General features: G+C 55.2%; 3 protein-coding genes across 5 annotated transcripts in view; 1 reads left to right on the top strand and 2 right to left on the bottom strand.

Annotated features, from left to right (window-relative positions):
- Window positions 1-2407, bottom strand: part of CFDP1 (craniofacial development protein 1) — a gene marked incomplete at its 5' end in the record, with an annotated part of 65701 nt that extends 63294 nt beyond the window's left edge. The window contains 3 exons of the mRNA XM_082005729.1: window positions 1343-1577; window positions 2179-2284; window positions 2353-2407. Of these exons, the coding sequence (XP_081861855.1) occupies window positions 1343-1577; window positions 2179-2284; window positions 2353-2407 (396 nt within the window). The remainder of the gene's footprint in view (window positions 1-1342; window positions 1578-2178; window positions 2285-2352) is intronic.
- A 462-nt stretch (window positions 2408-2869) lies between these two features.
- Window positions 2870-4012, top strand: TMEM170A (transmembrane protein 170A; the record flags this gene model as incomplete). Of its 2 annotated transcripts, XM_082005717.1 has the most annotated exons (3): window positions 2870-2990; window positions 3077-3247; window positions 3882-4012. In XM_082005717.1, the coding sequence occupies 3 exons, from the start codon at window positions 2870-2872 to the stop codon at window positions 4010-4012; spliced, it is 423 nt and encodes a 140-aa protein (XP_081861843.1). The 2 variants fall into 2 exon arrangements, with proteins under 2 accessions (XP_081861843.1, XP_081861844.1); XM_082005718.1 differs by lacking the exon at window positions 2870-2990 and having other exon boundaries at window positions 3079-3178.
- Window positions 4013-7848: 3836 nt separating this feature from the next.
- SLC12A3 (solute carrier family 12 member 3) lies at window positions 7849-16892 on the bottom strand (the record flags this gene model as incomplete). Of its 2 annotated transcripts, none has more annotated exons than XM_082005805.1 (26): window positions 16349-16892; window positions 15953-16099; window positions 15600-15675; window positions 15326-15421; window positions 15003-15142; window positions 14681-14791; window positions 14378-14489; window positions 13994-14124; window positions 13635-13719; window positions 13119-13273; window positions 12682-12789; window positions 12348-12471; window positions 12148-12249; window positions 11898-12053; window positions 11721-11820; window positions 11188-11299; window positions 10474-10614; window positions 10189-10295; window positions 9941-10023; window positions 9690-9755; window positions 9407-9505; window positions 9104-9215; window positions 8707-8793; window positions 8493-8628; window positions 8315-8382; window positions 7849-7990 (listed from the first exon to the last, which is right to left on the bottom strand). In XM_082005805.1, exons 1-26 carry the CDS (start codon window positions 16646-16648, stop codon window positions 7849-7851), a joined length of 3096 nt encoding a protein of 1031 aa, XP_081861931.1. In that variant the 5' UTR covers window positions 16649-16892. The 2 variants fall into 2 exon arrangements, with proteins under 2 accessions (XP_081861931.1, XP_081861930.1); XM_082005804.1 differs by having other exon boundaries at window positions 9407-9508; window positions 9684-9755.
- Window positions 16893-24578: the final 7686 nt, after the last annotated feature.

The following is a 24578-nucleotide window of genomic DNA, read 5'->3' on the forward strand; positions in this document are numbered from 1 at the left end:
ATTTGAGAAGGAAATATCTGTATTAAGCAATGTGTCAACACCTCTTAATTTACTCAGTCACAACTACAGCTTTTAACAGCATACATAAAAACTCAGGCCCTATAAATTATCAAAACAAAATTCTTGCTCTAAATCAACCACACACAGCAGAGATCTTCAAGCAGACAACTTAAGTCCAAATTAAGTCCAAGTTCACAAAGAGAACAGAGGAACTGCATCTCTCTCTAAATTATTCTAGGTTATGGAGGAACTTTCAAAGACCACGAATGTTTTCGCAATCTGCCATAAAAGTAGAACTGATCAGAAGAAAACTTTTCCTCTCTCCTTCTCTCTAATTCTACCTGTAATGATCTCAGCTGTTCAGCCAGTAACAACTGAGGTGGAAAGAAGCAGGAAGGTTCAGATAAAGGACTCTTCTTCTAAAAGTCGCAAGCAAAGATGACAACTACACTTGTTCTCCAACCTTCCAACAGTTGTAGAAAGCAACTTCACACAGTGAGGAGAACTGTACTCACCAGGCATCACTGAGTCAAGAGTCCAGCCTTTTGTTACAAAATACTTTTTTGGCTGACCGCTCAAAAAAAGACAGACAATTCTAGCAAAGGTGGTCAGTTTCGGTAACCCTCTACCACCTTCAGTGTGAAAGGTTTTTGCAAAGCAAACACATGCATTTGGTTTTATTATGAGCCAAATTATTTTAAATAGCTGATCACACACAGAATTCTCTCTGCAGAAAAGCTCTGAAGACAGAGAGCGAGAGCATGTTAATGGGGCTTATAAACAAAACTAAAGAAAGCTAAATTCATTCTTGGTACAACGTCCATCCCAACATGCAGCATCTTCCAGATTCCCCTCCCTGTATGACAATGAAGGGCAAGGCACAGAGATGTCAGCACAGGTCTCTTCTGTTTCCCCACTCACACACAGAGCCTCCCCTTTTTTCTTTTTTTTTTTTGAGCATCAAGAAAGGCACAAGCCTTGGAAGAGAGTTGTGCCCATGAGCATAGCTCAGAGGAAACCTCATTGTGTGCTCCTACATCACAAGGAGAATCCAGAACCCAGAAGAGAAGCCAGCAGGGCTCCATGGGACATTTCAAGATGCTGACAAGAGGCTCCAAAAGCAGCACTGCCAGATCACAGACCTCCCCAGTTGGAAGGAAACCAGCAGCTTACAGTTTGCCCCATGATGGGGCTCCAGGCTCACAAGGTAGATGGGGCAGGGGTAAACCCAGCCTCATCCCAGCTCTGACTGACATCTAGTACCAACTAGAACCAACACTGTGTGCTGTAAAGCTTCACGCCCATCCCACAGCCCCCAGGTGAAGGACCAGGCCCCTGTTACCTTCTTAGCTTGCATCACTTGCGTGGCAGCCACCACTTTGGGTTTCTGTCCCACATCGCTAAGGAAACTGGCCCAAAGAGCATCCTCTTTCTTTTTTTCTTCTTCTTCTCTGTTTCTTTCCACCTGCTCTACATTATTCTCTTCCTCCTCTTCATTCAGCTGAGCATTTTCTTCCTCTTTCTCATCTGGCTCTAGCAAGAGACCTCCTTTTTTCCTCTTCCTGGAAGCAGATGCCCTAAAAAAAAAAAAAAAATATACTGAGGTGCTGCAAAACTATTCCAGAGCTGAACTGTAAGCACGGGTCAAGCAACACGGTATTTCATGTTCTTACTAAGACATTCTACCTGGGAGGTTTCCCCTAATCTCAGGAGTGAAACTACTTAATTAAAAGATTGTGTTGTTCAGAAAACACAGGGAGACTGAAGCAGGCAGTCCCCTGGACTGGCACATGTGCGTGTATCTGTAAGTATATAATGGACTCTGGGATATTGCGGGAACCATGAGGGGAGAACTTGGGCAAGATAGGAACCAATTTTAATAAACTGTATCTATGCGGCACCAAAAAGTCTTTCGTACTTAAAAAGGCTTACTGGAAGGAAAAGAACGAGCTCCTGGGGAGGATTTCCAGGCACGGTGTCTTTCACACTTGAGGGTCTCTGCCTCTGACGTTAAACCGAAACGAAGAAAAACATTTCTCAGACGCTCAGCACTGCGCCCGGAGGAACGAGCACCGGCGGAGACGGCTCCCAGCCAGGCCGGGCAGAGCTAACGTGGGTTCTCCCACCTGGGAACCCGCGTCTGTGCGCAACAGGGGGCGGCTGCGCCCGCGGCCGTACCTGCTGGCGGGGCGGCGGGGGCTCCTCCTGCCGCGGGGCGGCCGTGGGCTGTCCGCCGCCTCCTCCCGCACCAGCTCGCTCACGTCGTCCTCGCTGTACTCCGCACCTGCAAGCACATCCAGTGAGCACCGGGACCACCACGACCCCTCCCATCCCCCGCCCGCCACCGCTCACCCGAGGGCACATAGTCCTCGTCCTCAGCCGAGGAGTACTCCTCCGAGCCCGACATGGTGCCGTGCCGGCCCGGCCCCGCCGCCTCACGCCCGCCGCCTCTTCCTCCTCACGCACGCGCGCCCGCCGCCGCCCAGAGCGTCGCCGCCGGTCCCGGGGCACCCTCTAGCGGGATAAGAGATAACTGCGCCTCCGAGGCGGCGCCGAGCACAGGGAGCAACGACGAGAGATCAGCCAGCCGACTAGAGTGCCTCTCCAGCCCCGGCCAATGGCATCGCCCCGCCCACCGAGGAGGGGCTTCCGTTGCGAGGGGGCTCCCGGCATTCTTTGCGGCCGACAGCCGTTCCCATGGCAGCGCTGGGGTGGGGACAGCGCCCGGCGGCCCGGGCGCTCCCTGGCGGGCGGCGGTTGGCAAGGAGGCCTGCCTGTCATCGTGAGACGCTTCCCATTGTCTGGGACGGGCGGAAGGGGGCGGGCGGAAGAGGAGCCGGCGGATGGCGGCGGCGGGGCCGGTGACGGGATGGAGGGCGGTGAGCCGGGCGGCAGCGGGGGGCTCTTGCAGCAGATCCTCAGCCTCCGCTTGGTGCCCCGCGTGGGCAACGGCACTACCACCTACTCCAGCCCGCTCTCCACCTTCCCAGGTACCCTCCCCGCTGCGGGGCCCTCCCGCCGCCCTCGCTGGGGGCCTGCGGGCCCCGAGCCTGCCTCATGACCCTTCTCTCCACAGAGATGTGGTATGGCGTTTTCCTGTGGGCCCTCGTCTCCTCCCTCTCCTTCCACGTCCCGGCTGCTTTGCTAGCGCTCTTCACGCTCAGGCATCACAAGTACGGCAGGTTCATGTCCGTGAGCCTCCTGCTGATGGGCATCGTGGGACCCATTACTGCCGGCATCCTAACAAGTACGGTAGATGCTCGAAAATACCGACCGGGTGGCTCTCTAGCGATCAGAGGTTGCCTTCGGAAGCGTGCCGAACCGCGGCATTCCCCGGGGTAGAGAGGAGATTAATCTTTCGGTTATATTCCCCCCTCGTGCCATGTTTGGAAGTGTTGGACCATCCTACCTATCAAGCCCTTTGTCGGGTACCAAACATGCCCATCAGGTGCAGAGCCAGGTGGGCTTTCAGGTTTCTGAGCACTCAGAGAAAAGCCACTTACAGATTTGGTGTCCGTGCCCAGAACTGGGTAATATTTGCAGCCTGTGGGCTGTGGTGTAGAGGATCTTGCAACAAGTCTGTGTTCAAAACTGCCCCAACCACCACACCTTCTGGAGGCCTCAGCAGACTTTCCCCGACAATTTACCCATTGCCACTGGCACATGTTGGTTACTGGCTGAGGTTTGTCATGGCAAAACCCAGTCTGGCATTGCTGCCAGCCAGTGTGCAGGGGTTCAGGGCCCTCTCCCACAGACCCCCCCTGTTCTCTGCCCCAGTCTCACATCCTCTGAGACTTCCTCCTTTGTCCCCATGGTACAACAGTGTATGCCTCGGGTGTGCTGTCGTGCATTCATATTTCAGGTTTTTCCCCTCTCCGCAGGTGCTGCCATTGCTGGAGTTTACAGAGCTGCAGGGAAAAAAATGATTCCCTTTGAAGCCCTCATTTTAGGAGTGGGCCAGACATTCTGCGTGGTGGTGGTTTCGTTTCTACGGATTTTAGCCACTCTCTAGCTCTTCTTCAGACGCTAGAGATCACAAATCGAAGGAAGAGCAAAGGATCTGCCACCTGTGCTGTCTCTGAAACAAATCACGAGGGAGCGCAACTTGAGGCATGCCTTGGCGTGTGCTTTCTCCACTGGTTAAAGGATGCGTGAAGGCCTACTCCTGCCTCCAGCATGGCTTGAAATGAAGCTAAAAATTGTGAATTTGTTACTTTTTGGTAACATTAAGTGCCAAGTGAAACTTTATTTCTCCGGAGGACAGGAAAATAGCTTCCAGAGGAGGAGGCCCACGTACCTTTTACCAGTGATGATTTGAAGCAGCAGGATGTAACTAAGATGTGACACCAGCTGTTCTGGGGTAGAAACAGTACTACAGCGTGATGTGATGTCTTCGGAGCTCACTTAATGCTTTGACCTCTTGCTGCTTTGTTTGCAGTGAACCTGAGGCTCTTTTAATGTGAATTTTTTTAATGAGAAACTTAATTTCTTTTTTTCCTGGCCCTAACGTTCTAATACCAGGTCTTGGTCATAGTAAATTTGGGAGCAGCAAAAGGAAAGATCATTTTAGACAGGTGAAAGTGCAAATTTGTGGCCAAGAGCTGTGACTGTGAAAGCTGCGGCAGGGGAAATAGCTGACGTTAAAAAGATCGCTATTTTTGTGAATTTTATTATGGTGAAGCTCTTCAGGCACTGCGTACCTTCTGCCCAAGAGGTGAAGCACAGCTGAACGGGCGCTATGCCCTATCGCCCACGCTAGAAATCCCAGGGCGCATGCGCAAGTGTGCACTATTGCTTCTCAGGCTCTGGTGGAAGCTGGTATTTTTAAACTTCTCTGTTCCCTTTTTACTTGCTGATCATGTTTACATTGGTGTGGCGGAATTGGGTGTCTTCACTGACATGTAAATGTCACTGGCCAGCTTATATAAAATTCAGCAGGCTGCTACGGCCGGCGCAGGATTGTCATGACTTGGGGCTTCCTGGGTGCGGAGGCGGGGAACACGCCATGCTTTCAGCATCCAGCTGCAGCGTGCCGGTGGGTGGGATGCCTGCGAGCGTCCCAGGAAGAGCCTGGGCAATTCCCGTGTTTGTCAGGGATGAGCGGTGTGAACATAGCCCCGAACCAACCCTTATTGCAGGCAGTATGGTCTCCTTTAATGAATCGGTTTAGTTTGTTCTAAGTGAGTTTTAACTAACTCTAAGATCTGCCCTCTGGCCCGGAGGCATGCCAGGTGGCTGGGGCTCTTGGGTAGCTAGCTGGGCACTTTCTGGGGGACTGTTTTTTCGGGGCCCTTGGGGAAGCTGAGGTTGAATCCCAAGGATTTGGCTGGGCGGTGTAGCCAGCCTCATGGCTTTCCCATGGTCCTTGCTGACATTTGTGTGGGCTGCCAAGGGAAGGCGCCGTCCGTGCCCAGCCTCCCAGGCCACACGTCCTGTCTGTGGTTTTGCTGAACTCCTTTGGTTTCCAAACCAGCTCGCCTTTTGTACCTGCAACATTTCGTAAGGCCAGTCACCTTCCATGAACCCCATGTCCTCTGTGTGGAAACAACCTTCAACAGGGCCCTGTGTTTATCATGAAAAAAAATTTCTCTGTTGACAGCTGATGGAGAGAGGTGTTTTTCAGGAACTAATTACTGAGATTACTCTAAATTTTAGCCCATGTTAATTCAGGGAATAAAGCTGTGCATTTTAGGAAAGACTTCAATGTGACTCCTTCTCCCTATGTGGTTGAGGTCCAGGTGGTGTAACGTGTACTAAACCCTGGATCTTTGGAGTGCCCTGTGTGCTGTGCTGCTTGTAGAGAGCTGGTCTTCCTACTGCTGCATCCCCCAGGGGAAGGTTAGGCCTCTCCTTCTCTTTGCTTCTGCCCTCAGTCAAAAAGCAGGAATAATGATCTCTCTAGCTGTCTTCCCCCCTTCCCACATCTTCTTTCAAATGGCTGTGTACACAGCTCATGTCCTGAGTGCCTGGTTTAATTCACGTGAATTATCCTGCCTTTTCCTGGATGGATTAAAAGTATTTGATGGGACTTAGACTGGGCAGGTCTGGCCTTACCTTTCAGGTGATGCTAGAAACCAGTGTCCTAGGCGCTGGCTGTGCTCCCCTTTCCCCCTGCCCCGGTGCCCGGCATCCCTCAGTAGCAAGGACTGAGCTGATTGCAACTGGGAAAGCACTTTATCAGTGTGCCACCAGCTGCGGCACGAGGATGGTTCCTCTGCACTCAGGGAGCTGAGGCATGCAGGACGCAGATCCGGGCTGTTAGGAGCTTAGAACAAATGAAAAAAAAAATTGCTCAATAAAATCACTCTGTGCTGGGTGAACCAAAAACCTCCTGTTTTCTACCCATTGTGATCTCCCAAAGCCTGCGTTGAGGCGGCGCGGGGCGGGGGGAAGCTACTTCTCTTGAAGAGGTGACAGCTTGGCCACAGCTTGGAAGTTGAATGGTGCCTCCCTCTGCCCAGGCATCATGAAATTTTCAGGACATTCTTGCATAAAAGGTGAACAATCAGCTGCTGACTTGTCGTGACAGGTATTAGCGCTGGGGGACAGTTCTTTGTATTGCCTCAGTACTCGCAGAGCATCCTCCACTCCCCTGCCTGCCTCCCCAACCTCCCTCTCCAGTAAAACCAGATCCAAACGGGAAGGAGGAGTAGTCTTGAGTCAGTGTACCAGAGCGGTTGCTGCCAGCAGTCTCCTCCCCTCTCATCACATCGGTTTGATGTTCCCTTTGTGTTCCCTATCCCAAGTGAGGCGAGTGGAGGAATTCCTTTGTTTTTCACGTTGGTAGACTTCATTCAGTCAAACTTGCCAAAAGCAGCAAGGAGCTTGCAAAAATGTCGGTGCCGAGGTGTTCCGGGTTGGGCGGTGCTGTGAACCGCTGACCAGGGAGCCCAGCCAGGAGCATCGGTCAAGGAAAGGCCTTGGAGAGAAACCGCCTGCCCTGGAGAAACATCGCTGCTCGAGCTGAGACTCGTGGCCCTGCTTTCTGTGTGCAAACATCCTCTGTGCTCGGCCTGATTTAGATACCGCCCGACTTCCTATCTCGCTAACGACTGTGGCTGTCATGAACAAATCTTTGTATGATAGAAAACTCTGTAAATTTTATTTTTCTACTGATGCTTCTAATCCTGGTGGTGATTATCAGTAAATTCTGTAATGATCAAAGTGAACGGAGTTTTGTGTTGCGGCAAGGGGACCCTGGGTTGTGCTTTTGGAAAGGAGCTGTGCTCCTGTCTCACACAAGGGCAGGTTTCTCCCGCCCCGGGCAGTCTGAGCCGGGAAGTGTCCCGGTTCTGGTGGTTAATTCTTGTCTCTCTCCATCAGGGGATGGATGCAGCCAGGCACCGCAGCCCGAGGTGACGTCTTGCTGCTGCTCAGCTGTTGGGGATGGGCTCAGCCCGTTCCAGGGCCGGCAGTCCCCATCTCCGAGTGGACACACAGGGTCCCTGCAGCCCCTGGTGAGGTTCCCCCCAGCTTTGCTGGGGCCGTGGCTCAGTCCCTGTCCCTGTGTGCCGCTCGGGCTGTCCTGGGGGAGCAGGCATGGGGGTCCCGCTGTCCCCTTTTTGCTCTCAAGGTGGGACCCCACACCTTGCCTGCAGGGCTCCAGCTAAATCCAGGGCCGGAGCAACGCCTGCACTGTGTTACGTCATACCTATATACAACCTACAAAGGCTGAGGTCACCAAAACAAGCCTTTGTAAGAGGGCAGCAGCTCTGCACAGTGGGCATTTCCTGAGAGCTGATGGCCAGTCGCCTTCGACTGCTCCCCCAGGGCCCCGGGCGAGTGTGCTCCGAGATCAAAACCAGCCTGAAAAATTCACATCGCGAGTCGGCAGGGATCCAGGAGGTTTTATTGGCAGTAAAAGGTCAGCACGTTCTCTTGATTTCCGCGGGTGAGGATGACGGGGGGTCTCAGGTCCTGCGAGAGGGTCTCGAGCCAGGCCATGTAGAGGGAGCTGGGGCAGCGACCCTTCCTGCCGACGGGCAGCGTGCTGCGGCCGCATCGGGGGGCCGAGTGAGGCACAACCAGCGCAGCCCCCGCCGTCCACCCCGCTGAGCCGAGCCCCATCCTTAGCCCCTCTCTCAAGCCCCTGCTAATTTGCAGGTTATTTCCCTAAAAAGGGGCACCGCCACGTCCTCCCCCACAGCGGGACCCCGTCTGGACCCCGTGGTGCCCTCAAAGGGATTTTCCCCATGGTGCGGCATGGTCCTGCCGTGGCATTGGGGTGTCCGTCTGGGATCTCCCTGTGGCGGCGGGGATCATCCAGAGGGACCAGAGGGTGAGAAACGGGGGTGAGGGTGTTGCTGGCACCTACATGGCTATGAGCGCCGCGTCCCGCGAGTAATCCAGCAAAATCTCGTTCAGCCTCACTTGTCGGAGTGACTGCAGAGCAAAGAGCGTTGACAAACGCAAAATAATTATTTCCAAACAGAGTGAATCTTGTCTCGAAAGCGGGAGACCCTTTGCAGGAGCCCCCCTGGCACGAGTTTTACCTTGGCTCTGTTTTTATCGACCTCCTCATCAGAAATCTTCCAGGGACAGCCCTGCCTCATCTCGTTCACCGTGGCCTCATCTTTGTAGCCGTCGTTCAGCCTGAAGGGAGCAATCAGGTCTTCGAACCTCTTGATGCTGCAAGACATCAGGGCGGGGTGTGTGGGCGGGTTTGGGGGTGCTGGGGCAGAAGGAGAAGGGGAGGGGGGCGGTTACTGCTCTGGCCGGGGTTTCTGGTTGATGTCAGGGAGGATGTGGACCTCGTGGAAGCCGAGGCGGAACTTGCTCAGCAGAGAGACGATCCTGCCGGAGGGAAAAGGGCACATTTTCCAAAAAATTAGCAGAGCACGGCAGCTCCAGCAGGGACTGGCCCTGGCAGAAACCCCTGCAGCCGTCCTCCGCTTGCACTTGGGGGTTTTCTCCCCACTCCGCAGCAACGTTGATTTTTCGGAGGAGCAAGGCCAAGCAGCCAGGTCAGAGCCCAAAGAGCCCGTTACAGCAAAGCCGGAGGGGCTCGGGGGGGAAACAGCTCCTGCCACCCACCCGCGGGGACAGCAGCGATGGCCGCGTGGTTAAGAGGGGCTGCGGGGCGTAAGCAGCCGCCAGCACTTACGCCTTCCTCTCCTCGTCCATCCTGTTGATCTGCCCGCCGACAAACACCCTGATTTTGCACTTTCCCCACCGCTTCTTGCGCCCCAGGAGGTAGGGGATGAGCAGCGTGAGACCTGGCCCCAAAACACCCAGTGGGAGACGCAGCGGCAGCAGCGGCCCCGTGGGCTCGCCGGGGATGCCGGGGATGCCCTGGCACCGTTCGGCAAGGACCGAGCCCTCCTGGGCACCACGATGGAGCTGCTGGGTTTGCATTAGCTGGACAGATGGACAGCAAAGAGCCACAGCAGCCAAAGCTGAAGGTTACCTCCATCGTCAAAGAGCCAGTAAATGTCGATGGTCTTCTTGCCCTGCTCGCTCTGGAAGATGGTGCTCGCCTGCTGCTCGCTGGCCAAGGCAGGGGTGTCTGCTGCCGGGGCAAGAGGGTCCTGGCATCAGCGAGGAGCACGGCTGGCCGCGGATTAGAGGCACCACTTTCTCCTGGCCCCAGCCCTGCTCCCCGTCGCTGCTCAGAACCCTCTCCCCTTTCTGCAAACCTGGCTTCCTAAAAATAATGCTCCGGGCGGCCGCGAGCCAGGACCAACCTATGCCCAGCGCTGCTCTGCCACCGGTGCCAGTCTCCTCGGTGTGCTCTGCTGCCTCGAACGTGGGGTTAACTGGGGAGGGAGGAGAAGAGCACAGGCTGCAGGGCAGCGCCCCGGTGTCCCCATACTCAGCGGTCCCAGCCCAGGAGTGATGTCCCACCAGGACCATGACCTTCGCCTGAGAACACAGTGCCCGCTGGCACGTCCTACAGCTCTGGCACATCTCCGAGCACCCCTGGCTGCCCAAAACCACTTACCGTGAGCCTGCATCACTCGGGAAACGTTCAGCCCTTCCTTCATTCTCATTAAGCACACACCATACTTGAAATCGAAGGCGTCACTGGAAGGAAGGAAGGAGAGGGCAGTTAACTGGCCAGCTCCTGTCAGGCGGCACTGCTGGCCCGGCCAGACCCTGCTCACGAGGCCTCAGCGTCCCCGCACCCAACCATGGGGCCACCGCCGTGTGCCAGCATCCCCAGGGGGTGGGGAGCCGGTGTGGCCATACTGCAGGATGCCCACGTAGTCCTCCAGGCTCTGGGGGGATGCTGTCCGCCAGTTGCTCTTGTAGCCCAGCGCCAGGATGTTGGGTCTCATCTTCCCGAGGCCGGCAGCCTATGGATAGATGTTCCCATGAGATCCCTCTGCAGGGACAGACGGACGCGGCTGGTGTCAGCCCGCAGGGGAATGATGCAAAGAGGGGGTTCCTGGAGGTCAGGGAGGGCAATCAGAGCCCCCCATGCAGTGACGGAAGAGGAGGGACCCTGACGGTCAACAGTGAGGGTGGCTCTACCTGGATGAGCATTTGGACGCCGCTTCTCAGATCCTCAGCCACCACATCCGTGTAGAAAGCCTTGATCTTCCTCTTCATAAGCCACTTGGTGTGGCCATCTGCTGTCAGCCGGGACTCCGGCATCTTCTGCTTCCGCGGTCCCTGAGGGGAGCAGGGGCAGGGGCTCAGGCACAAGCAGCCCGTTCCAGCTAGTGGTCCTGCCACCAAGAACCTCCAGATCCTCTCTTGCCAAATCATTGGCAAGACCTGGATGTAACCAGCGTCCACACGGGAGGTTGCAATCACAGCAAGAAAACAAGTGAATCTGGGGAGTCAGCAGCCAACGCGCAGGGTGCCAGCGGTCCCGCGGCTGCGGATGAGCTGGCGTTTGCTGCACCCCATGACTCCAATTGCTCTTGAGGCTTCAGGGCTGCAGGACCACCCCTGTCCCCTGAGCAACCACCTCATCCTACCGCATTTTTGCTTTCGCAATTAAAGGGCAAGGGGAAGCCGTTAGCCCACAGGGACATCCTGGTGCTTCGTCAATATTGCTTAACAAGCTGGAGAGGCTTCCAGAAGAAACATTGCATCATCTGACGGCACATACATAAATGGGCACATTTCAATCCCCACCCTGTGAGCCCACCAGGATGCATCTGGATTTCCCAGCCCACCACCCACGTGTGGCCAGAGCCCCCAGGACAAGGAACCAACCAGCTTTCACAGGTGACTCACAATCAGCACGTTGCCGCAGAGCATCAGGCTGAGGTTCTTGGTGAACGTCCCCACGAAGTCCACTAGGGCCGGGCGGAAATTGGGAGGGCCGGTCAGCACCAGGCACTGTGGTCTGCAGGCAGGGAGAGAAAAGGGGGTGAAGGCTGGTGCTTTGGAGGCACCGAGCCTCTCTGGAGCCAGCTGCACCTCTTCTGCCATGCCTGGCCAGCAGCAGCTGTAGGGAGCATCTTTAGGATGACATAAAATCATATGGCTGAGAGCCTAGCCTCACTCTTTGGTCTTTTTGTATCAGCTGAGACAAACACGCCTGCCTGGCATGGGGAAGACAAGGTTTACTCTACTTTCCACCTCTGCCCACACGGCAGAGACATAGGATTTTGGAGACAGCCACACTTCGCCAGGTCTCCCAATTACTGAGGATGGTGGCGAGGATGTTGCCGTGGGCATGAAGCCATCCTGGGTTTGCCAGCAGCGGCGGCTGACTCTGCATCCCCCCTCCCTCCGTGCCCAGCACCGCACTGAGCCGCCCTTGCCTGTAGTTCTTGATGTGCTCGTCCACTTCGCTCAGCCCCACCGAGTAGTTGAGGGCCATGTTGTACGAGCTGGCTTGCATGGAGGAGCCCCAGTTGACGTCTACGTGGGGAAGATGGATTAGCAGTGGGGCCAGACACCTCCCGGGGCGTCGCCAGTGCTGGGTCACCACCACTCACCAGGCTTTTTGTAAAGGACATATCCCAGGAGGAAGATGACGATGCCGAAGGCAATGAGGGCCGCCCACCAGGTCAACAGGAACATGATCACCACTGAGATGGCGGCCCCAAAGAGCGCGGCCCACTTGCTGTAATACCGAAAGGAGGGTCGCCAGCCTGCACGCAAACACACACAGCGGCCGCTGCCGGGATGGGGAGCCGGACGGGGAGCTGCCCGCCGCACGGCACAGCATGGCGCGGCACAGCCCACCTGGGGAGTTGGTGATGGAGGCGTGGAAGCAGCTGAAGTTGATGAGGGCGTAGGAGCAGAGGAAGAAGTTGGAGATGATGGGGGCGATGGCGTTGAGCTCGGCTGCGGGGAGGAGGAGGAGAGCGAGCTGTCGGTGGCAGGGACTGAGCCGCCCATCTAGTGGTGGGCATCAGGAGGGTGCCGGGGCAGCAAGCGCCTACCGATGAGGATGAAGCCGACGGCGATGACATAGGTGAGCATGTAGCCACGGATGGGCTCGCTGTTCCTCCCGTAGCCCTTCCCGAAGAAGCCTATGAGAGGGTAGAGCTGGTCCCTGCAGAGACACTGCGGGGAGAGACGCGTTGGGGACAGTGGGCTTCACTGGGGACACGGTACGGCGGTGCTGTGGTGGCTCTTGCAGCGTCCTCCTTGCCCCGGGGCCGCTCATGGTCGCAGAGCCCTGCGGTGCTGGCCGCGCTCCCAAGGAGCGTCGCCCGCTCCCGCTGCCGGGCTTGGGGACGGGAGCAGGGGGACGCAGACACGCCATCCCCTTACCTGGAAGACTTTGGGGGCTGAGACGAGGCAGGCCAGTGCCGAGGAGAGGGTAGCGCCGAAGATCCCTGCCGTGATGAGGGGACCGAATCCCGACACCATGCTCATGCTCTGCCCAAAAACCGGGCGGTCAGGAACCCTGGCACCCCCGGCGCATTAACCTCCGCCCCGGCCCTGAGGGATTTCTAGCCCCCGGGGCCCATCCTGCTGCCCTCAGCGCTTCTCCATCAACGTTATCCGGGTGGCAAAACCCAGCCACATCCGAAAGCCCGAGGAAGATGCCCTCCCCGGTGCGTGCCCCTTACGTGGGTGCTCTAACAGCACGGGCGCCTGCCCGGGTGCCGGGGATGCCAGGCACGGGGCTGCCCCGGGGAAGCCCTCCCTCGCGGCACAAACCCGGCCCGCCGCGGGGAGCGGGGCGGCGGCGGCCCCAGCAGCACCTGGTAGTAGTTGCTGAGCCCGTATCGGCAGCTCTGCCTCTGGGCGCAGGCGGTGAAGTTCCAGCCGAAGCCACAGGCCGGTCCCTCGCAGCCCGGCGAGCCCGCCGCCACGCTGTCGTTCAGGCTGCCCGAGGCGTCCCGGACCACGCAGGCGCCTGGCGGGGGGACGCAGCGGCCGCTCAGTGCCCGCTCCCCTCCTGCGCGCCTGCCGGCCCGGCAGCCCCCCAGCATGGCCGTGGGGCTGGCATCTCTCCCCGGCTTCACGCGGCCCGCGGCATCTCCCCAGTCCCCGCCACGGGCTCGCCCCGCGGCACGACGGCGATGAGCGATGCCAGGAGCTGCGTTGCCCACCCAGGGGGACTTTGCCCCGCCATGGGGGGCAGGAATGAGACCTGGCGCCCGCAGCACTCGCCCCAGGGCACCAGCGCCGGTATCCAAGGCTTGTTCCTGGCTCCCGCCACCTGCATCCTCCCAGGCCACCCGCTTGGTGGGGGGGACACGCGACATGCTGCTTACCGATGGTAGCAGAAAGCACCAAGTAAGACACGGTGGTCCAGAAGATGGCCATCAAGGTGCCCTTGGGGATGGCCACAGCGGGATCCTGCCCAAGGGAGTCGCAGAGAGATGTAAGACAGCTTTCCGGCAGCACCGCTAAAACGGCATTTTAATTGTGGCTGCTCTACAGGAGGAATTTTAATTCACTGCGGCACAAAGCCGCAGTGAATTAAAGCAGAGCATCTGCTGGCTGAGCCCTCTCCAAAGTTTCCAGAAGAAATAAAATAGGGTCTAAAAGTTGGTTCACAACCAAAGCACCAGGGAAAACGGGGCTTGAGCCCTGAGAAATGCCAGCTCAGGTAGCAACAGTCAAAACCCACCTTCAGGTCACCCGAAATATTGGCCCCAGCCAGGATGCCAGTTGCTGACGGGAAGAAAATGGAAAACAAGCCGAAGAAGGAGCCCTCGGGTCCACGCCAGTTGGGCACAAAGTTCTGGGCAAAGATGTCGGCTGGGGAGGAAGCAGAGGAAAAGCACTTGGGGCCTCCCAACTGCCTTTCTCCTGGCTGAAGCATCTCAGCGCTGGATGGAGGCACACCGCTGATGGTAGGTAACCCACGGGACAAAGACTCCGTGCTTTTCATACATCTCTCACCGAGGAGCACCTTTCCATAGCAAACTTCTCCCCCAGCAGCAGCAAAGAGCTGGGCTCCAGTGATGCCCTTGGACCTGTCGAGCACGACCCCAACCCATGGTGGACGCACCTCGGTAACTGAAGAAGCCCTTCGCTTGCTTCTCGGCGGTGGCCGGGATCACCGTCCCCACCAGGTAATTTATGAAGGAAACCAAGATGACCAGGAAAAACAGTATCTGAGCCTGCCAGACCAGAAAGAGCCAGCTGAGGGGTCGGGGCTTGGGCACTGAGAGGGTGAAGAATGCGTTAGGAGAAACCCTTGCCCATTTTTGGGGAGCTATGGGCATTCTCCGCTCCTCGGATGCACAGCAGGCAGCGGGGCCGGCTCTTACCAGCCTAAGGGAATAAGGCAAGGAGAAGAAGTGAGGCGTACCTTGGCCTCCCACTCCATGCCGGCCAGGGAGATGCCCAGCAGCACCGTCACGGTGATGACGCCGATGATGCGGATGTCGTTGGTGGGGTCCACGATGAGGGAGTTGTGCTCCTAGGGAGGGGGAACCATCCAGAACACGGAAATAACCCTCTCCCTTACCGAACACCGGGATTTCCCCGAGTTTTAGCAGCCGCTGGTTGATGATCAGTGGTCCAACGTTAACACAAATATTGGTAATCAATGCAGGTCGTTCAGGGAGGAGGTGAGGATGGAGGAGGTGGAGGGGATGGGACCCAGAGGACACACAGAGCCACTTTCATACCTGCAGCAGGTCCCGGACGGTTTCGGCGAAGCCCACTGTGTGCATGGCCACGGCCACCGCGTTCGCAAAGGCGAAGATCAGCCCAATGGAGCCGCCCAGCTCTGGCCCGAGGCTCCGCGAGATGAGGAAGTACGTGCCCCCTGAGGCGGCAGGAGCACCCCGTGGCGTTACCTGCCTCCCCCTTCTCTCACCCACACGTTTTTTGGGCCACCCCTGCACCTCACAGCCCATGCCAGGAGTTCACGTCCACGGGGCAGCCCCAGGGTGGAGGAGAACCCCTGGGGTGGCTGGAGGCCGCACCGGCGCGGGGGACAACACGCTACCTGACTTCACTTTGCCGTTGGTGGATATGGCAGAGATGGACAAGCCGGTGATGGTGGTCACCGTCACGGACATCAGGATGATGAGCCACGTCAAGGCTGGGGGGAGAGGGCACCACTTCATTCCTGCATCCCCCTGGCCCCCGGGAGCCCCGCGCATCACCCCGCGCTCGATGCTGCCGGCATTTCTGCCCCCCTCTTCCCCGTGTTTTGGGCCACGGCGAGCCCGGTGCCATCATTGCACCCGCCGTGCACCGCGATGCGCCACGGCACCCACCGATTCCCGCCTGGGCGGTGATCCAGGGCAAGCGCAAGTAGAGGATGACTCCCCAGATGTTCAGCATGCAGCGAATCTGGGGGGGCAGAAAGGGGGACCGGCCGTCAGCGCGCGGGCACCTGGGGGTGGCCAGGGCCACGCCGTCTCCACTGCTCCTCTAAGCTAAAACCAACCCACCACGACGGGCAGGGGAGTTGTTGAGAGTGCAGACGCTTGCGAAAAAACATTAAAAAAAAAAATTTAAAAAAAAATATATAGGGGAAGAATGCGGCGATGAGCTGCAGACGCATCGTGCCCCTGCTTGCGGGGGCGGGAGGGCAGAACAACGCTCCTGCGGGACCGGTCGCACTCACCATCACGCCCTTCACCCATCCGAAGCGGACGGGCTCCGGCGCAGGGGCTCTGCCCGGCTGCCCCCCGGCCTCGTCCAGCCCGGCCTCTGGCTGGCCGTTGCTCCGCTGCGGGTCGGACACCGGCGCGTGGAGGCGGCCTGGGTCGGGCTGCGGGGACACGGAGACGGCGGGTGAGGGCCGAAGGCAGCCAGCCGTCCCCGAGGGGTGCAGCTGCCTGGAGATCCCTGGCTGAGCACACAGCTGGCAACAGCTGGATTATCCCTCCAGCTTCTCCCTGGGGCCGCGGCATCGCGAAGCGGGAGATGCCGTGCCGCGGGCGCGTTGCAGGGACCAGGCACCAGCAGCATGGCCAGGGGATGCCGGAGGTGCCGGTGGTGTGCCCGAGCCCCAGCTTACCTTGAGGATGGAGTGGAGGTCCGCCAGCGAGGGTCTCCCCTTCCCGGCGTCGCCCACCCCCCTGCTGTTGGCATAGTGCTCGTAGGCCGGCACGACGTCCACCGTGTTGTAGCCGAAGGTCCTGGTGCAGAGGGTGCTGCCAGAGAGGTGGGTGGGGTGGGCGCTGTCGCAGCCAGCCCCCTCGGCGGCTGCGTAGGGACCCCGGCCGCCCTCCTCCGTGCCCAGGAGGGTGCTGATGGTGAAGCGGCCGCTGCAGCGGGACAGGGCGGCAGGCAGCTCCGGGACAGGCAGCTCGGCCATCGCCCCTGCCTGGGTTCCCGCTGGCGGTGCCTGCCGGGCAAGGGATGGGGCGGAGAGGGGCTCACCGGCTTTATACCCCGCCAAACCGGAGCAAGGCAACCGGCACCCACCCACCACTGTCACTAATGGGGGAAAAGAATTGGCTTGAACCACCCCGAGCTGGTCAGGGGGAAAAAAAATAGCTGGAAGGGGTATCAAACCCACGGTAATCGGCGTCGCTGGCTCCCAATGTTTGATGGGGGCGGTGATAACAGATTTGAGATTAAGTCCCAAGGACAGACCGGCAGAGAAACGCGGTGCTGAGTTTGCCTCCGGCCCCGAACATTCAGTTCCCACTGGGATTTATTATGGAAAATGGCAGCAGACTCCCACACACGTTCGCCCTTCCCTGGGATACTGCCCCTGCGCCAGCAGATCCCGTAAATCATCTCGGCTGGCCCCCGAGTCGCCGCCCATGGCACCGAGCTGTGCTGGATGCAGGGAGGCAAACGGCCCCTTTTTCTCACAGTGAAACCAGGGAGAAGGGGGGGGGAGCGCGACGTCGAGGGATGGGAGGGATGCCCCTGCCCGGGATCTGATGCCGAGGGGATGGAGAGGCGGGGGGACATGGAGCAGTGCCAGTCACAATCCCTCGACGATTGCCCAGGGCTGGGGCTAGCAGCTCTCGGTGCCAGGCAGCAGAGATTCCCACAGCCCCCCTTCCCCTCCTGAGCCCCGGGAGCGGGAACCGCTGAGCATCCAGGGTTCCAAACTCCCCCAAATCCCATCCCCGATTTAGTAAGCCACTTAAACCACTTAAACCCACATCACACAAAACACGAGCCGAGGCCGCGCCGCCGCTCAGCATTCACCGTCCAGCCACCGGCAGGGTGGGACAGGCATCTTACACTTCTGCAGCCCGGTGTCACATGTGCCTTAAAAGCAGTTACAGATAAGATCGGCAAAGACAGCAAATAAGGCAGGCAATAAAATTTGAGGGCAGCGCATTTGAATTTCAGCCCCATGTGGCTTTACAAGTTAATGGAAAATTCAGGCTGCCTGCCCTGCTGCCTCTGGCTGTCTTTTACATTCACGCACAAATTTTAACCTGCTTTTCGGGGACTCACTTCAGCCCCCTTGTATTGTTTGTGTGCGAGCAGACACCGTCCACAATTGCATAAGCCCGGCGTGGGCCGGCATGCACTCGCTTACCCGGGAAGCTGAGGACAGGCAGCCCTGCCCGCAGCGCTCACCTGCCTGCATCCGTACTGCTCGTAACGCCTGGGCACGGTTACCCGGCCTTGCGAACGTGGCGAAGGGTGAGATGGGGACGAGGAAAAAGCCTCGCTCCAGCACCTTATGGGACACCTCCTGCAAGGGGGACACCAGCTTCCTCTCACAACAGATGCAGCAGCAGACTCATGCCCAGCAGAAATGGCTTTATTTTAGAACCTCATGCTTTTATCAAAAACGTGCTCGCCCAAACGAATCAGAGAGTCTCTTAAACAGGGAGGCAAAAGGGGGAACGTCTCTTAAACACAGCGTGGTCAAAGAACCTCCAGGAGAGACAGGAGGACTCCAGACGCCGGATGAAGAGCGAAGCGAGTGGTATGATGCAACCCTGGTGTAGTGAAATAGCCGGATAGTAGGATGCGCTTGTCGTCGGCCTGATTCACAACACCAGCTGCAGCAACAATACCGGGGCCGTCCGGCGCTGGGAGCCACGAGCAGGAAGGGAGAGCTCCGCGGCACGTCCCTCCAAGCCCTCCGCTCAGGCAGCGAAGAGGTGCCACGTTGCTTCTGCAGGGCTTCCCCTCGCTTCCAGCCGATCCCCCGGTCCACTATGGCTATTAAATGCATCAAACGAACCCGAATCAAGTTAGGCAGAGAATGGTGCAATGCTTTACACACGGCTTCTTTTAAAGTTCGCCAAAGCGCTATATTCTGACTTCAATGAAGTTTTAATTGTCCTGTTTCCATCCCTGTGGAAGAGGGAACCTACCGCCCTGGATGACACGAGCCACGTGAACGACACAGGGGCTCAGCGCTGCAAAGCTGCTGCGTGGAATGGAACTCATTTCTTGGCACTGCAGGGAAGGAAGCCTGGGAAGAGAAAAATAGGTGGTTATTCAGGCCACTGCCAGCAACCTTACCCAACGGGGTAAACGGGATCACCTCCCATCCTCCTCCAGACAGTACTTCCATCCCTTCCAACTTTAGACCCAGACAGAAACAGGACAAAAATGCCAGTACAGGGACATGAACACTGGCAGTATTTGAGCGCTGTCCCACCCCAGGGACACAGAACTGGAATTAAAAACGTCCCTTTCTTTACTCCAGCCTGGAAAGAAAACAGCTTGCTGCTTTGAGAGGCTGGAGCTTGTTAAGTTTGGGGAGACAAGTGTTGAAAGCATAACAAGAACAGAAACAAAATCATTAAATTCATTCTTTCTGAAGATAATTCCTTCGGCTCCTGCAAGGAACAAGGTCCAAGTGCAGCAGTGGTAGAAGAACAGAGGAGCCACCTCCTTTAGCATTCGTCTGGAAAACAAAACAAAATCAGGATTGAGATGCAGCATCTGCAGTCAGCAGGGACATCCAAGAAAAGGCAGAGGAGTAGGAACGTATCTCACAGGCTGCAGGCAGTAACCTGACTGGGCAATCAGCTGAGCCAACAGCACAGGCACCACTGTGAAAATACTTCGAAGAATTAATGTTGTTGGGGGAGTAGAAAAACAAAAACAAAAACCCCAACACACAAAGACCAAAGAAACAGAGCCGAGAAGACAGGACCTGCTGACCCCAGCTCCACGGCAGTGCTTAGGAGGGGCCCTCGAGGCACGTTTCAGCAGGTTTTCTGTTGTCGGCACCTGTTAAATTCTCACAAGAGCTGGTTATCTTCCATTAGCTCAGTTTAGTTTTTACCAGTAGCCCACGGTTAACCCCTGGGCAGGTCTTTGACTTGTTTTTTTCCCCCCCATTGGACAGGTAACATGGGGCAGAAGTTTACAGTAAGTATTTCTAGCTTCCCCTGCAACTCCCCCTTAAACCCAGACCACACCAACTCAGACCTCGTTTGAAGGACATGCAGAATATAAAGCATTCCGAGCTCCCATGCTGATACCGCAGCACTCGTGGATGTTTCACTACCGATGAGCCATGTGAACCGTGGAAAGCGGGACCAGGATGCGCCTGCACATTGCAGTTGCCCCCATGCCGGGACAGAACGTCACACACTCCCAAGGCAAACGCCTTTTTGCTCTTTCCTCAAATCTTCTCTAGCAACACAAGCATGAGCTGAATTTGACTACAAGCAGCGAGCCGCCCTTAGGATGCCTCTCATCTACACCTGGAGGATCTTTACTGCTGAGCATCAGTCCCGGAGTAGGAAAAAGCAGATGGAAATATCCTAAATTTAATCTGCAGCATTCACCTGTACTTTTTTCTTGTACAAAGCGGTAAAGCTCCACCGACTTAGTATAAACTGACAAATCTTCTCTAAGAATAAATTCGGCTCAGATGAACACCCGCAGCTCTGCTGCAAACTCTGCCTGGCAAAGCATAAACTTCCTCAGTCACGCCACACGTTGTCACGATTTTCAGTTTGAGCGGTGTGAGGCTGGCCAAGCAGGCGGAAGCCCGTTGTGCACGAGACACGCAGAGGGAGCTCCCACTATGCCCTTGACGGTGCCATGCTGTAAAAGCGAGCATTACTCTGTTGTAAAGGGAGCGCTGGGCGACACTAGCTTTGAGCAAGCTGCTCCAGACACAACGTCAGGAGTGACATCCCAAAAAGCCCTTCTAACAGATGAAATGTTTAGAAAACCAAGGCTAAGCCTGCACATTCTGAGTGCAAAGGTACAAAGGGTTATGAACTTCGCTCCGGCAGCAGCAGGTCTGCTGGTCAGGAACCCAAGGGAGCAGAACCAGGTTGTTCTCTCCAGCAGAATAAACGTGAGGCGGAGAGAAACCAGCGACATCTGGAAAACCACGGGGGTGCCTTATTCAGCAAAGCGCCGGTATGTGCGTCAGCATCTACCTCAATACAGCAAAGCCCTTAAAGTTGTGCAGAGGAGAGACAGGTTTGCCAAAGCCAAGCCTCGGCATGGAGCTGGAACCCGCTGCTCTTGGGAACGTGGGAAGACGGATGGCGTGCAACATTCACAACCTGCATAGGAGCAAGAAGAAATCACAGGGCGATCAACAAGAAATAATTTAATTCCAACTGCCTGTGGCACTTTCTGTTATACCCACACCATCTCACGTCTTGTCCAAAACAGGGCAGGCCTTAACTTTCCAGGGCTAGTCCCAGGGCTCTGACTCCCTGGGGTTTGTGTCCTCTGTCTGTGCACCAGAGAAAGACCACCTTGGCTTTTCCAAAGTATGAAATATTTCCGTTTCCGCTTAGCTTAGAAGGGACCAGAGCCTGGAGTCACAACCACTGAGCACAAAGGGAGCAAACTACACACAGCCATCAATTTTCTCTTTTACTAACACCCATGAAGGCTGAGAAGCACTGGCAAGCACCTACTACAGCCATCCTCAAAGGGCAAACAGAAAAAGGGTAACTTGCTGTTTTAAAAAGGTCCCCAGGTTCAACGTTTGACATCAGAAACACGCTGGTGAGGCAGCATGATAGCTCAGCTGAGCAGGGGACAGGCAAAAGGCAGGAGAACAAGGCGCTGCAGACGGCAGTGGTAAGAGCTGAGACCCAAAGGACTTCAGTTGCTGTGTCATGGGTGGAAGGGGCAGAGGGAATTACAGCGGGGAAGGTGGCCTTCACCCTTCCCAAATATAGGCTCTGGCAGATGCTGCCCCTCTCTGGCTCGGGTCAGTGGTTGCCTGAGGACAGGTACAGACTCGCCAGCCTCTCTGTACGTGAGGTGGTTTGATGTTAGGAGTAACTAGGGACAGGGGCTGAGCGCCAGCAGGAAAAGCACGGGAGCAGGGTTTATCGTGCAGGACGGTACGTGGGGCAGTCCTGGTCCCACCGGCACTCTGAGCAAGTGTCAAGAAAGACACCTCGCTCTGCCACCTACTCTTTGGTAAGCTGCTCTCTAGGGGATTTGATGAATTTTCAACTGAGGCATACCAAGAAGCATTCACACATGAATATGCCAGACACGTTAATAACCTAATAAAGCCTTCCACACTCTCCTGTTGACATTTTGTTAGGCAATTCAGTTGCACCACCCCCAGCCCAAATAACTCCTTCGTAACTCACCAAAGCCCCGTTGCTTGCAGGGTGATGTCCAGGTGTCTCTCAGCCTTCAGCTGAAGCAATCCTGGACACGCCACAGGACCACCCAGTGCCACACACAATCCCTACCTGTATCGGCCGGGAGCCCCAGCAGCCAGTTTGCTAATGCTGAGACACATGGTTTTGGGTGGCTTGGCACGCCATCCCTTTGCTCCCTGTCCCAAAAGGTTGACAAAATTTATGCCAACACTTCTGGTGGAAAAAGCAATTAGGCAATTGTCATCAAGTCAGTCAAATATCCCTCTATGCCGTTAAATGCAGGCATTGCAAAATGGAGATTAATTCTCTACCACGAGAGCTATTAACATGCAAAGGCTGAAATCAGCCCCTGCAAAGTCTTGTTGCCTGTTCTGCATCCAGAACCACACATGTTCTCCATATCCCAGTAACACAAACGACATGAGGGCAAGACAGCAGCAGTGCAGAAAGGCATGTTGCAGGGAACAATAGGAGTAACCACCAATGTTCCTCCCATTTCATTTCAAAGATAGGCAGCTGTATTAAAGAAAAAAGCTTATACTATAACATGCTCCCTGGGCTTTCGCACCAATTTAATCATAGCTCAAAACATTTAAAGCTGAGCATTTTTTAACACCCCTCGCGTCAGTGGGGCTCAGGTTTCCCACTAAGCCAACAGTAATACCCACCCACGCCCAACACATACACTTGGACTTCTCTGGTCACGGCTTCCTCACTTGTCCTGGTGAACTCTACATGGGATCATTTTGAATGCAACTGGCTAAAAACTCACGTATCGATCACAAAAAGTCTCTCCTACCAAACTATGCCCGTTTCCAATCCCAGCAGCTCCTACAAAGGCTTCAGCGGAGCTCCAGGATTTGCAGAGCCATGTACATCTGAGACACAGAGCCAAGAGTTTAAACCTCGTTAAGCGTAAAGGAGTCTCTGCAGCACACAGAGCTCATTGGCACCGCATAAAAACATACACCACACAAGTCAACGTTAGGGACTGACAGTAGTGTCACGTGTGTGGTGTATCATAAACAGATTTTCAATATTTAACATGCATTCAAAAAACAAAAACCTCTAACGTTTCCAAGCTGTACGTTCAGCAAGCATTAAAATCAAAGTTTTCTTCTCCACTTCCTCTTCTGCTATAGAATTGCTTGCTCACCTCCCTACTGCCAACCTGTGACTTCCTTCTCTGCATAGCCCATTAAATAATTAAGAATAATTTTCTAAATATAAACCAATTTAAAATAAAATTAATAAAAACATAAAACAGCAAAAATCAGTGAAAATGAAAATGTCAAAAACAAATAGAAATCAAAGAAATTTATTTCCATCAACAAAAATACAGAATACAAAATGATCCTGGTCCCACCCTCTGAACGTACTAAAGACGGGCACAGGTTGCTGCAACCCTACGTAAAAGCTTCTCTGCTAATTCATAAGGACCTCCATCTGCACCAGTCTTGCGTTCGTGTCTCCCGATGTTCTGTAAGGGATCATTCCAGCAAACGTTATCAGTGCACGAGCCTGAGATCGAAGTTGCTAAAAAAAAAAAAAAGAAAGTATAGTTACTTTAATATCAAAAAAACCCCCCACAATGAAAGCTGAGACATGAGTTAAACACTTGCCTTTTCAAACAAGCAAATGTAATCTTTATTTCTCAGAGCAGCTCTCTGGATAATGTGTATCTGCGTTTGGAAGGAAATCCAATTATTTCCTTTTCCAAACATTAAAATCATGTCGAGTTACCATTTTGCTTTAAAAAACCCCACTCCTTTTACTTAAAATTAGCCAACAAAAAACATTTTCAACAACGTGGGGCATTGCTGTACTGCAGCAATCTCGTAATTTCTGGATGAAGTGGGTTTTCCCAGGGCAGCAGAATTCTTCCTCACCTTGCAAAATACAAAGTTGGCCCTGTGGAAATGCAGTATTAACATTTTCAAAGCAGAAGCCCTAGAAACAAACCAGCGGTGCCAAACGCACCTGGAGGTCTCCAGCATCACCTACAACACACTGACATCCTTAAAGGCTCTTCATTCCCTAACACAATGAAAGCAGATGTATCGAGTACATTCAGAGACCTTTGCCCAAAGCAACCAAACTCCTTCCTGCACACCAGAAGGCTACATAACAGCTGAAGGGATTCAGGAATGATTTAGTTTGTTAAAACCATTAGTAAATTAAAAGGAAAATCATTCTGCTAACTGGTAGAGGTCAGGAGAATACAGAAAGCCCGATCCTTTATGGGAAACTGTGCAGACTGATTGTTTTGACTGCTCACAGTGGTTTTTTTATTAACTATTAAGCATCTCTAAATTACTGTACTAGAAAATCCCACTGTTCAAATCTTCCTTTAATCTACTGACTGCAGGGAAAGCTGAAGCAGCTTTGGTTGCTGTGGGCACGTGGATGGTGAGCCTGACAGCAGGAACTTACAAACTGAGAAGCGACCGAAGCCCATGACATAGCTGGGAACAGTTATAAACACCATCCCCGATGCCCCTTTTCTAGGGTGATGTTCAACCAGCCGGTTGTTCAATGGCGGCAGAAGAGCTTTGAAGCTGATAATGGAAAAGCCAAGATGCTCATCTGTTTGTTTCAAGCCACTATCTAAATGCTACTGCTTCAGCTGTGCAAAGAACTGTCAACTTTACACACGGGGCAGGAAAGTAAGTTTTATTTAGCACTGAGATCACAGCCATTTAATTTTCTGTT

Source organism: Phaethon aethereus, assembly GCF_964289735.1.
Source record: "Phaethon aethereus genome assembly, chromosome: 13".
NCBI lineage: Eukaryota > Metazoa > Chordata > Aves > Phaethontiformes > Phaethontidae > Phaethon > Phaethon aethereus.